The 13171-nt window shown below is 50.1% G+C and overlaps 1 protein-coding gene across 1 annotated transcript; it reads right to left on the bottom strand.

The window, feature by feature from the left end:
* Positions 1-3539: 3539 nt before the first annotated feature.
* Positions 3540-5180, bottom strand: BU24DRAFT_358634 (uncharacterized protein; the record flags this gene model as incomplete). The annotated part of the gene is made up of 1 exon (XM_033524004.1): positions 3540-5180. One exon carries the CDS (start codon positions 5178-5180, stop codon positions 3540-3542), a length of 1641 nt encoding a protein of 546 aa, XP_033377631.1.
* Between the last annotated feature and the right edge of the window lie 7991 nt (positions 5181-13171).

Raw genomic sequence — 13171 nt, 5'->3', positions numbered from 1 at the left:
ACGTCCGCCCATCATGACTTTCGGGTTTTTGGGCTGGGTTAGGTCGAATCGAGTCGAGAAATTTACAAGTAGTACTGCGAGATATGCATCCTGCCGGTCGACCCCATCGGAAGGCGAAGGGTGACAAGATAAAACGGGCGCAGCGCAATTAATCGTGCTGGAAGCCTGCTCGTCCCGTCTACGAGTAAGTTAAACCAGTCAGTAACTACTCCAGTCGCTATCAAGACTACTATCTTCGTCTCGTTCTTGTCCTTATACGGAGTACTTTGCTCTTTTTACCTTCTCTATGCTTCTGCTCAACCCCCTGGTCTTAGATTGGCTTCTTGCACTGCACGCTCCTTCTGGCTCGGGCACAACTGGCACATTGTCAGAAGATCACGAGACTTTAGAGGCATGCAAGCCTGTATGCATGTCATCCCAATGAAAAAAAAGGCTGCGGCCAATGACGGTAAGATCACAGCTGTAGTTGCAGGTTTCCAATATTGTTGCACCTGAAGCCTCATCAACCACTTGTCAGTGGCAAAAAAAAGAAAAGAAAAACCAATAAAAAAACCGCAGGCTACACGTCGATTACCCACGCTTTCCAACTTGGAAATCTAATTTTTTGCAGGATCCGCATGCCCAATCTTTGTTCTAGTATTCCTGTATGACCGACCCAATGATTTCCTTACCCCTGGGGGTACCAGGTGGGTTACAAGTTCTTTGTCAGTGTGTACCTAGCTATCCGTGTATACTTGTTCAAGTACTAGGTACCCTACCACGCGTGCACGCCTACATACTCGTCCTCGTTCTTTGTAGGAATCTAAACCCTACAGAACTACTTTGCTTTCCAAAAATGGCTACGGGCTCTCCCACTAGCTAACGGGGAAGACAGCCGCCGAGAGCGCAAAAACGTGGGTCCTCGATGAAATGGTACACAGTACTCCGTAGCCAGACGGCGCCCTTTTGGCGACGATCGGGCGCGCTATACTAACGACCGGCGGCGCTGGGCTGGTGACAGACACTTGGGATGGAGCCCTGAGACCAAGGTTTCGACCCATCGTAAATGCGCCGTTTCGTTCACTTGGCGTGCCATGATGCTGCGTGGGCACTACTGAGTGCCACTACTGGGACCTTTCAGTCCAGGGCTCAAAGACGGTAGGTCCTGACTCCTACGGACTTGTGTTATGTACGGAGTAGCGAGTCGAGTAACGTCTTCATACGCGAAAGAAATGTATGTACTTGTACAGGTATGGATGTACCCACAATTTGAGTGAGCTCCGGGTGTCCGTATGCTGGGGAAACCTTGCATTTCAGCCTGACCACAAGTATTGTATGTACTTGCCTTCATCGTTCTTCTGCCGACATTTGATGCTCACCGCATGTATTTACATATGCACTAAGTAAGTATGGTGCATGGAGAGATTTCATTATTATTGCTGACAGGAAAGGTAACCCTCCTTTTGCTGCATGTAACTTTGGGAACATCCAGCGAAACTGCATATCAGTTACCTACAGGCTACAAGTACGTTCCAACCTGGCCTGCATAGTACACCATACCATCTAACGGCCCAACATTGTTCGGCGGGATTAGAGTTCAAGATTGCGCCGGCACAACGTTGCCCATCGGTGAACCTATGGGATTCCAACACCATCGGGCCGCACCGGAGCCAGCTCCGGTGGCTTGTCATCCACATGTGTACGGAGTACTCCCTAACTGCACTGTACGAGAAGGTGTGGGTGTGTGTGAAGGTATACTTACGAGTAGAAGTGCGCCGTGCGAATACTTTGCAAGCCAGCTCTTCAAAGTCATTACAAGGCCGATTGGTGCACTCGGTTCCATTAATTACTGTGTACTTGCATTGTGAGTCGAAACTGCCGCGAAGATCAATGGCTGGAGCTCATGCAAGTGTTGCGGGTGCGTCTTTAATCCCAGCACTTGTGCAAATGGCCCTCATCCTTCGTATCTGAATAAATAATCATGGCGCAATGGCCCAATGGGTAAGCAGTTCACCTGATACGGGTATGTAGTGCTTGTCTTGTCACTTGACGATAACACCATGGATTCGGTCCTTTACATAGTCGAACACCATGATGTCTCAGGGGCAAACTTGGTTGACTCCCAAAGGGCTACTGTCCATCACATTCTCCTGTTCGAATCTTTGCAGCCGCTCGAGCCGGTCCTGTTTTCCTAGAAGCGCAGATCTGTGGCGCCTCATGCCATGCATTTGTGCACGACAGTAATGTAATGCTCTTTTTCATTCTTCGTCCCTTTCATTCGTCTCATCTCCTACAACTCTGCCTAGCCCCCGGTCAGGTGCGGAGGCATGAAACATCTCTGATTCTATCATCAACTTGGACGCCGGTGCTTTCATTAGCCTCCTGAACGCGCCGTTCTGTGTTGAAGACTATCTCCCATACGTCGTAACTAACGATTAGATACCACGTACCGGCGCTCACTAACTACCGTCCCGTCTCCCCGAGACACAACAAACCGCGGTTATGTATGTGCCCAGTGGTGCAAAATTCTCCTGCCAGTAGTCCGACAGGTGGTTGCTCCGAAAGCCTCGTGGCCTAAGGGTGGGTCGTTTTGGCGCAGATCCGATGGAGGGCGGCCTCGGTGGCATGGCGAATGGGGCCAGTTCCATGGTGCAGAAACATTTCATTGGAAGAGATTGCAAGAAATGGAAGAGAAAGGCGATACGACATAGGCCAAGGTAGCCCTCAGCGATTACCATCCTCAAGGTTCCTTCTTCTTGTTGGAGTACTTACATGTATTATACGAGCGTAGTCCGTCTGTATGGGGTGACATTAGTAGAGTTGACCATCTTCCAGTCCAAGCGTGAGAAAGTTGGTTCAACTGTTATGAGGAGTCGGACCGAGCCGATCGCCAAAGATTATAGTTTCCTGTGGTGTAGATGGATGGGTTTCCAAGAAAATATGACACACTTGATACTTGATTGCCGAAGCAGAATAAAATTGACCCAAAGCCTATTGCTTCGATCGAGGCCTGCCTTGGGAACAAAGGCCTCGTTATAATATAGTAATATACAATAGAAAACGTATGATTTGCGGCGGCCAATTTTGGCACCTTCCAGTCCCAAGGACAATCTGAATATGCTAAGAGTATATGTGTATGAAGAAGTACGATGCGTCCGCGAGGACTTAGCATTCTAGCGTCCGGTCTCGAGCTGCGAGACACATTGACAGTTCAGAGAACAATGCAAGGAAAATTTCGAGAGATGTGCAGTCCCGTAATGGGGTGTAGTGTTTTCGTACTGCATGCTTACAGTTGGAAAATAGAGATTAGGAAATGCCGCCCAATGCAGATTCGCACTTGGTAGAGGTGGAGCTAGGCCGAGTACGACACATGGTACATGAATAGGAGTCGAACCGCCCAGGAAGATAACGCAGAAATGCACAGATAGCCACTGTTGCTATTGTCGGGTATCAAGAAAGACACAAGGAATGAAATTGAAACGGTGTATGAAGTGAAAGGCCGGCAGGCGTACATGGTGGAATGGAATAGAATAGAATGCGTCTGACGCAAAGGTAATGGTTCAAGACCTGTCGTGGTGTGCCGGTCCCGATGCCCAATTCGAAGGGGACATGCCGTGCCTGGAGGCATCGGATGCAAAGGGATCGCGGAAACCAGGTCGCGGGGTCCCAGATGTTGGATGATCTCTAGGATCGTATGGAGACCCAGATGGCGGTCGAGCACTCTGTTGGCCATGGGATTGGTGGTTGATCGGAGGAAAGGAAGCGGCGGTCACCGAGTACGACTGGCTTGAGGGACCTTGCATGGAGAGAGAGCCATTCAAGTGAGATTGTGAAGGCGCGTGAGGAGGAGCATGAGGTGCCATGTGTTGAGGAGGAGGCGGAGGGGCAGGCGGACCTGAAAGACCCTGGAGACCCTGAGAGTGGTGTGGCCCTGGAATAGGATGGTAGCTGCTTGTCCTGCGTCTGACATTGCGTTCTGACTCTCGAGGATCATCATACTCCTCAGGGCCCGAGAATGAATCCACAGAGCCGCCGCGGGTGGATGAAGGAGTGTTAGACGGAGCCACGGAGAGACGCCTGAGTCGCGGGGAGGGTTGACGAGCGTAGTGTCGCTCAGCACCGGGTTGCTGCAAGACGATAGACTTGAAATAGTCGCGCTCGGTACGGTAGAAGTCGACATCTTCGGCGGCTTCGCGGAGTTGATGTTCGAGACGATGAATGCTCTGGGAGGCCTCACGTTCCTTCTCCTTTCTGCGGGCCCGGAATCGTGCCGACGCGCCTGCATTGCGCTTCCTCTTCTCATCAGCCACTTTGGAAGCAGCCTGGACGTCGACAGGGATCTGTACGTGGTGGCCCTGCTGGCTCTTGATCGTCATCATCTGAATGGTGCTTTGTCCGGACGGTGCCATGGGGATGAGGCTCCGCTCCGTCTCCATGGCGATGGAGGGACTGTATTCGTACGATTGCCCATTGCTAGCAGACCCTAGTCCTCCACCACCATGGTACGAATGATGAGGACTAGGACCTTCGTGCTGGCTGGATGCTACCGATGCAGGTTGGCTATAGGGCGAATAGTTGGCAATGGGACTCGCACTACCAGACTGCGGAAAGCTTAGGCTCGGTCGGCGTGGCTCGTTGCCATTGCGCATGCCACCAGGAGGTGGCGTAGGAGCCGCTGGCACCGTGGGGAAATAGGTCGCCCTCGCCCCAACCGGCGGGGTGGGAAGAGCCGGATGGGAGGACAATGGTGCTCCGCCTAGGAAAGGCGATTGGTGAGCGTCAATTGTTCCGGTTGGCGGCTTCAACGTGCCCAGACTCTGCGTCCTATGAAGTGTTGGTGATCGTGGGCTTAACATGTGTCTGTGTGGCAGCTTTGGTGGTGGTGGTGGGAATGCCCTGGAGGATGGCATGTCTTCCTGTATCGAATCCACACTTGTCGGCCGGCTGATGGACGGAAGACTCGTCGAGGGTTGCGTCTCGATTGGTGAGGGAGACCCCATCTGAGAGGAAGCCCTTTTCCTATGCTCCAACATCTCGGCCTCGGGATTGAGAATGGATCGAACACCAAGCGGATTTCCTGGTCGTCGCTCCGATGACGGTGTTGGTGGTGTGCCAGACATCTGGCGCAGTGGAGGAAGAGATATCATTTGGGGGACCCCCGGGTGCGGGCTGTTCCTCTGCAAGTGGCTCATTCCGGGCATGAGCGATGGGGAGGTCTGAGGGGTGCCTTGCTGAATCCGTCTCGATGCATCATCTACGGTGCTTGATTGAGAGCCTGGCACGGTCGGCCGCGACATCAGAGTCTGTTCGTCAGAGCGCTTATGGCTTTGATGCCCCAACCATGAGCGGTCCGGCTCCGCAAGGCCAGACTGAAAAAGTGGCGGAGATCGATCCAAGAACGATTTTGGATCGTTATTATATGGAGGTGTCAGTGAGGCCTGGATATGGTGCGGGTAATGAGCGTGAGGGGTCCGGATTGCGGGAAGAGTTTGGGTAGCCAGATTGAATGCTATTCAATTGGGTCGCCGTGTAGACAACGACCCGAAAAACTGTAGAGAAGGTTGATAAGAAGACCAACTAAGAGGATCTCTAGTTTCAAACGAGGGCAAGACCTTGAATGACAAGATGAGGTTGACGCTGGGTAATTGGGAAGAAATCGACGGCGTTTTACGGATCAGGCGTCGAAACCAAATGCCATGGTTTGCCCCACAAGGAGGGAACAAAAGAACTGTCAACGACAGAAACGACCAACTGCAGCGATGACAACGATGAGGAGGGAGGAGGGTTGGGCGTGTGGATTGGGAGGAGGTGTAGAGCGCGTTGATGTAGTACTGAAGACCTAGGTATGGAGTTGTATGTGGGTAGAGCGTGGTAGACTGGAGCTGGTATTTGGGGCACAAGCACTTTGGGGGGGAATAGGAAGGGTATATCTGCCCGTGACCACGAGACGAAGGAGCAGGGGCCAGCCCATGATATAATAAAAGATGAGGGAGAAATGTGCGGTGAGGTTGAGAACAAGGGATCAGCCTCTGGTCCAGTGCCCAAGCAAATCACGAACAGTAGTGGATACAGAGCATGGCGGGCGATGGTCCATGCCAGGCCCGCCAGAAGGGACTCGCCAGCAAAGACCATCCGACTTCCCTGTTGGCGGTGTTCTGCGCAGTGCGGAGCACGTAGACGACGCATCGACTCCTTCGACGATGCAGTAGTTGGTGACAAGCATTGTTGGGGGGGGGAAGAGGGAGGGGGGGGATGGGGGGAAGAGGGAGGGTTGGTGGGTGGCATGCATGGCACATGGGGGGCGAGGGCGAGGGAAGAAAGCGAGGGAGGAATAGAGAATAACACAGATGGAGGGATTCCATGATCCATGATCCATGATCCATGATCCATGATCCTTGAGTCTATGATCCATGAGTCCATGAGTCCATGAATGATGAATCCATGATCCGTAATCCGTAATCCTTGATCCTTGATCCTTGAATCCTTGACCCTTGATCCATGACCCCCTGGAAGCAAAGCCATTACCGGGGGTAAGCTGGGGAGGGAGGGGAGGGGAGGGGACATGACATGCTGCTCATGGCTGGGCAGGCTGATACTAAATTCTTGTGGTAAGTCTAACCTAGAATTCCCGGGTTGTGGTGGAATCGTGCTACCTCGTAGTATGAATACGAACACATGTATAAGTATGTACTGCGGTGCGCCGTACGGAGTGCAGTATGTAGGTACAGAGGTACTTTGTAATCAGATCAACCGGGGTCAACTACCAGTATTATCTATCTACAAGTGTATAAAGAACTGTGTACGGACATACATACTTGTAAGTTGTATGTATAGAGATCTGTAGTCTGCCCAGCCACTCTCCTCTGTGGTAATTAAACTATCTGCCTACATAGGTACGTAGATACACTCTACTCCGTACTTTGCGTGCGTGTGTGTGCATGTACGGAGTACAAAATGACCAGTAACACCGTGAAAATACCGCCAGTGCAAGAAGCGGTCTCCAAGTACACCGTAGTCGGGAGACGATGCCAACCATAGAATTGAACGTATCCGACCAGATTGCATCCATCCATCTGTCCAAGCGGTACATACGATTACAAGCACATTCGTGCTGTACGTAGTACTTTGCCTGTCACCGAACCTTTTCTCTCCTCTCGGGCGCTTTTTCGAAACGCTGTATAACGGTTGTATGGAATTATGTACGGAATATGTACATGTACATTACATACATAACTTGCGCAAATAGTAGGCGGTCTGTGTGCATACTCTATGAGCACACCTCTTCAATGATGGAATCAACGAAGAAAGAAAAGAAAAAGAAAAAGAAAAGAAAAGAAAAGAAAACCCACTAGATACCCGAGAAATGACCGCCGCCTTCTCGTCCAGCGCTCCGGCGCCAGCGTTGCGCTACTGCAAGGTGGTGATGGTGGTGATGGACATGGTGGTGGTGGTGGTGGCACTATGCGCGGAAGACGGGAGACGGGCAGGTTGTGGTTACCAGTGCCAGGCCATGCCATTCCTGGGCTTTGTCATTTGATTAACATGTAACTACTCCGTACAATATTGCGGTGTGTGAGATGTTGCAACATCCAACTGACGTGGATTATCCCCAAAAGCGACGCAAGCGCAGCAAAGTGCAAAGTCTGTTGTTGCACCACAAAAGCAACGTACTCTGCACCCATCTACCTTACAGCATCTCGTCACCGGTAGTATACAGAAGAGCTGTCACATCACCGTGCCATTCCACATATCTATTAGCTTATATGCACCGCATCACTCAAGTAATGTATGAAGGCACAAAGTCTCTCATAGTGCAAAACGACGATGTTTTCCCAACCTCTCTCCACCACGAGCATCTCGTGCACTCCCACCTGCAGAGCACTTTGCGCATGTCGCATAGCAAGTATTCATCAATTATATCCACGTCGGCCATAACGCACAGTACGTGCGCAAGACCGTGAGGTAATTGCTGGCAGGTACAGCACTCCCCAAGTATCTATCTCCACTATGCCGTCTCCGTCAGGGTGGTACCCCGTAGTCGTGCGGAAGAGGCTTACCGCAAGCATTATTGTTGGATTAATCACCCTCCTCAATTCACTTCCTTATTCCTAGTTCGTGGCTCCTCTTTTCTCGCCTCCCACAGGCTTCCCGGATTGCGTCTTTGGCGCAGCGATGACCATTGACCAGCAGCACCAGCAATAACAACAACGCGACTAACAAGGATGGGCCGATAGAGTTGAAGGTATGAGAAGCAATGTTACACAGTACATACATACCTCGTACTAGTACTTGTAAAGGCGACGAGGACAATATCAACAACGACAGCAATGACCCACTCACCACTCAAGATCAAGACTCACGACCACATCGTCACCCGCTGCTTGCGACGACCAACTAACTACCTAAATTACCCAAGTACTTGTATGGAGTACCATACCAATCGATGCCAATCAATCGTTCGATTTATCGGCTTAGGAGAATCCTTAGCATCTTAGCTACATATCGATCCCGTACCCTTCCGTACCCGCAGCGCAAGTAGTTATCGCGTATCCAGTAGTACTCCGTACTTCGTACTTGTAGTTGCCTTCATTATTCGTCGAAATGAGCATGCCCGAATAGTGCCTCGACTGACCTGACCTACCTACTTGTACATACTTGTAGGACAGTGGGACCTGAGCTGATCTGACCTTGAAATTGATCCCCGTCCCCGTCCCGACTTCACCTCGAACTGGCCTGTGCGGAACCCTTCCCTTTCCCTTGCCTCGCCCCGTCCAAATCATGCTTGAATTATGATCGGTTGACCGTCGCCTCTATTTCTACCTAATCTCTCTAGTTCGATATGTACTCGGTAGAGATTAGGTACGGAGTATGGAGTAGAGTGCATTGAATAACAAAAGACCCCGGTTAGAGGCCGTCGCTGGATCTCTGGTTCTGCGTAGCTTTACCAAAACCCTGGGTCGGGATAGGGCGTTCGATCTAGGGTGTGGGGAAGCACCCATACACCTGGGTAGGTAGTCCGTACTTGTAGCACAATTTCGACTCTGGCTCATCGTCGTGAAATTGGGCATGCATACAGTAGTCGCTGGGGGAATTATCACGTCATGTTCGAATCCAAGATAGACATGGAAAATGAAACTGCCTCCTCGGGCTGCGAAGGATTGGTCAAGACTGTGTAATAGATGGTTCCGCACCCACGACAACGCACGACACATGAGTCCACGACTACGATACCCAGTACGTATACCACCCCTATCTCTTGAATCTACCTAAATAGTACGGAGTATCCATCCATCCATTCATGTACAAATCCCAACCCCAGGCGGTTCGCATACGTCAAGCGAAGTTCAACGCCACCGTCACCTAGATCGTGGATGAATAATCAAGCCATTGGGGAACGGACAGGAGAAGTGATTCGCTATGAATACTATTTAAGGACGAGGAACGAGGACTACTGTGTAGGAATGGATGGAGATGAATGGATGGAGAGAAGAGAAATAAGTGTTGGAAGATGAACAGAAAAGAAACCTCTCTTTTCAGGATTTCCATCGATTTACTTTGTCGGTGGAGTGGATGCCTGTCGCAGAGAGAGGCAGATAGAAGCATCGTTCACGATTGAATTAGCATGGAGACGTCCGCATACGTCAACAGTGATTTTTCCATGGTATGAATGAAAGACTAGCTGTTCGTTATTATGGCCGTTGGACGTGGGGGGTTTCCCGAGTCAGGATGCATTAAAAATGTATGGAGTGATTGCCAGTAGGGTCCGGGTCATGTTTCATGAAGGTCAGGCACGCCGACAGAAGTCGCAAGAGTTCGACAACCGGACCGACAAGTGCACAAAGACAGGATCGCGGTTGGCGCGGAAGAAGCGTTGCAAATTGAGGGAAAGAGAGTCGCCAGGCGTCAATAGTAGGTTGTAGAATACTGTTCATAGATGGAACAACAGGGCTTCCGGAGTGACCACTCCGTGCGATGCGATGCAATGAGATGAGATGATGTACTTCATAAAGTCGAATGAGATGATTGAAGTAACTAACAGGTACCTAAGGGTAAGATTGGGCACAGAAGAGACAGACCGAGGCGCGATACAGGACAGGTCACAGCATAGACGAATTCGCCCCACGCGACCGACAAGTCCCAATTCCATGCCTCTCGGTAATCATATGTACAAGACCACTCCGTGCACAGTAAGTACTCTATAGTCAGTATTATAGTATGTACAGAAGATGGAAGCGTTGGGGGGGGGTTGAATCGCTGCGCTTGGCTAAGGATGGGATGGATGTACAATATGGGAATGGCCGTTAATGGTGAACGATGTACGAGGTGCGGAAAACGAACAACTACGTTAATGATTGGAGAAGGGGGAGATGATGTTTAGATGTGATGACAGTGTGGATTGGATGTGTTTTAAATTCAGGCGTAATTCGGTAATGGGTTTACTGTGTACGGAGGGAGTACCTAGTTACGTACCTTTGCCATACTGTGTGTGTATGGTATGGCAGGTGATGAGGCACAACCCAACCCAACACCTCGATTTGCCGGCCCATCACCAGCGTCTAATTCTACTCAACAAGTGCGGAGTACTCCGTACAATCCTACAATATAATTACAATGTGAGACCTTACTAGCTCTACCGTGTATGTACACAGTATGTGCGTCCTCATCGCCACCTGAAAGAGAGAATCCAAGTCCAGCGAGTTACTGTAGATTCCAAACACAAACACCAGGTGAGCAGGTATACGGAGTACAGGTTCGAAAACAACAATGAGGCACATTAACTACACAGTACGGAGTCTCTAGGTTCTGTCGGGAGAGGAATCTTGAGATCCCTGTACACACCCCCTGGCTACATGTACGCCAGGTCATGTGCTGAGAGGGCCTGCAATGAGCATACCTACCAGGCTACTGTGTGTACTCCGTACGGAGTATCGTATCGTATCGTATCGTGTCTTGCCATGCTCCGTATTATACATCCGTATTGGCAATAATAGAGACTATAGGGGCTAGAGTGGACATTTGTTCAGCTGTACAGTGGAAGGGGTTGGTATCGAAATTGTGTGGGCGAAGTACAGTACGGAGTAGATATGGAGTAAGCTGTACCGTACAAGCAACAAGATGAATGATGGTATGGGACCATGGATCATGGGCTTCAGGGATTTGTCCGCATCGCCTGCATGCTTCAAGCCTTCAACCCATCTAGTGTCCACCCATCCCTTTCCGCCCCCTGTAGTTCGAACCTCGCCTCGCCTCGCCTCGCCTCTGCCTGCATTGTCTGTTTGACAGTCCGTGTGCATGTCGTATGTACCGGTTAGTATTGCTCTAGTGTATTGTATGCATTGGTGCATTGGTGCATTTGTGCGTGTGTGATCATCTTGTCCTGCTGCACGACGTGCATTACCTGCATTATTCTGTATTTTGAGCATATTCCCCAGTGCCCCGACCTTTTCTCATTGGCTCAACTCCCGAAAATCCCTCCACTAATATGTACGGAATACTCCGTACTCTTTCTTCAGAGATATGTACAAGCACGTCGTACAGACGGAGTGTTGAAGTATACACGGTATGTACTCTGTACATGCAGGTGCATTTCAAGTGAGTGGCCTTTTCTCTGCTGCGCGCTTTGCTCTACGAGATACTTCATTCGTCGTTTTGATCACCAAGGGTGCGCAGGGATATGATCACGGTATGGATGGATCGGAAGAATTTTTCTAGTCGGTCCTTCCATGATCTCTCATATGTACAAGGAAGTGGGAACTCCGTACTCCGTACAAGTAGATAACTCTTCTCTTCGTTTTAACCGAACAGGACATTCCGTGACCAATTACAGAGCGGAGGTCGCGTTTTTTGTTGGTGAATGACCTTGTTCACAACACGGACGTTGACTTAGCCAGTCACACTGGTGCGAGTGCAACTACAGAGTACCTATTTGTGCTCTTGTACTCCGTACGGAGGATGCACTTGTGTTAGGTATGTGTGAATGTGTGTGTACGAGCACATTACGCCATTAATGTGGCAGTTCTTTGTAAAAGCCCATCAACACAACACTATAAGAAAACCTTGCCCAATTTCCATATCGTGATGGGTTATGGGCTTTTCTTTTCATTTTTTTGTTGCCATTCTTGGTCGATGGCATGTCGATACCCGCCAAGTCTATCCTGCACATCCCACATCCCACAGCACTTGTCAAACATCATACGTCACACACACCACAGATCATTCGTCACTCATGCTCGTCCTTCGTCACTTATCATCATCATTTCCTTTCCTGCCACTGTGTATACTCTGTAACGCGTATGTCTCTACTTGTATGTGTACGTAAGTAGCTTGCCGGTCACAAAGGAATTGCTGTTTACTTGTTTTATGCAGTAGGTATCTGCGTAAATCTGTCGTATTCGTCCCATAGCTTGCTGATAGGTACCCCGAATGGGATGCCCTCCCCACTAGTACCGAATCCCCGGTTTTTGAATGAGAAGCCAACACCATTGACTTGGTTCTTGTCAAATCCTTTGCTACCCGTAGTGACGAATGCTTCGTCTAGAGTAAATGGAGCCCTCAAGACAGGCATATATCTACTGCATTCCTATAGAACGATAAATCGCTATAAGAGATAAACCAGAACACAGGTCGAGGGAAACACTACTTGGAGCGAGCAGGGGTGTCGATCAGGGTGACCAAGGGTTCGGCCGCCCAAGAGAGCCTCCTTCCAAACGTCAACAACTGACTGAGCTACTTGTATGTACATGTAATCAGTGGCTATGGTGTGGTTTGGGTAGGTAGCCCGACACCGTGGCACGCGTGGACCTTGATCCGCCGTTCCGCCATCCGCCCTATGCAATCAATTATTGAAAGGATGAATGGACAGACGGGTTGATGGATACTCGTAAGATGAACGACAATAACCTCCGCCGACGACGCTGCGGTGATAATGACGAACACAGTCAACCGAACTGGACTGCCAGCTTTACAGTACGAAGTACCAAGTGAGTATACATTAAGGAGTACGTTCGTGTGTATGGGAGTCTACTCCGTACTTGTTTACTATATGGAGTACCTTGGGAGGCGTGTAATACCTTGTATACTTGCACAGTATACCTATGTTGGTTGGGGGGCTGTTTCATACGACTGACCCCATCCTAGATCGTCCATCATACTACTTTGTAGACTGGGTTATTACCTGTAGACCACCCAGTGC

The sequence above is a fragment of the Aaosphaeria arxii genome, assembly GCF_010015735.1.
Source record: "Aaosphaeria arxii CBS 175.79 unplaced genomic scaffold BU24scaffold_14, whole genome shotgun sequence".
NCBI classification, from domain to species: Eukaryota; Fungi; Ascomycota; class Dothideomycetes; order Pleosporales; genus Aaosphaeria; species Aaosphaeria arxii.
The sequence above is the reverse complement of the archived record's forward strand: the minus strand, read 5'-3'. Positions and strand labels throughout refer to the sequence as shown.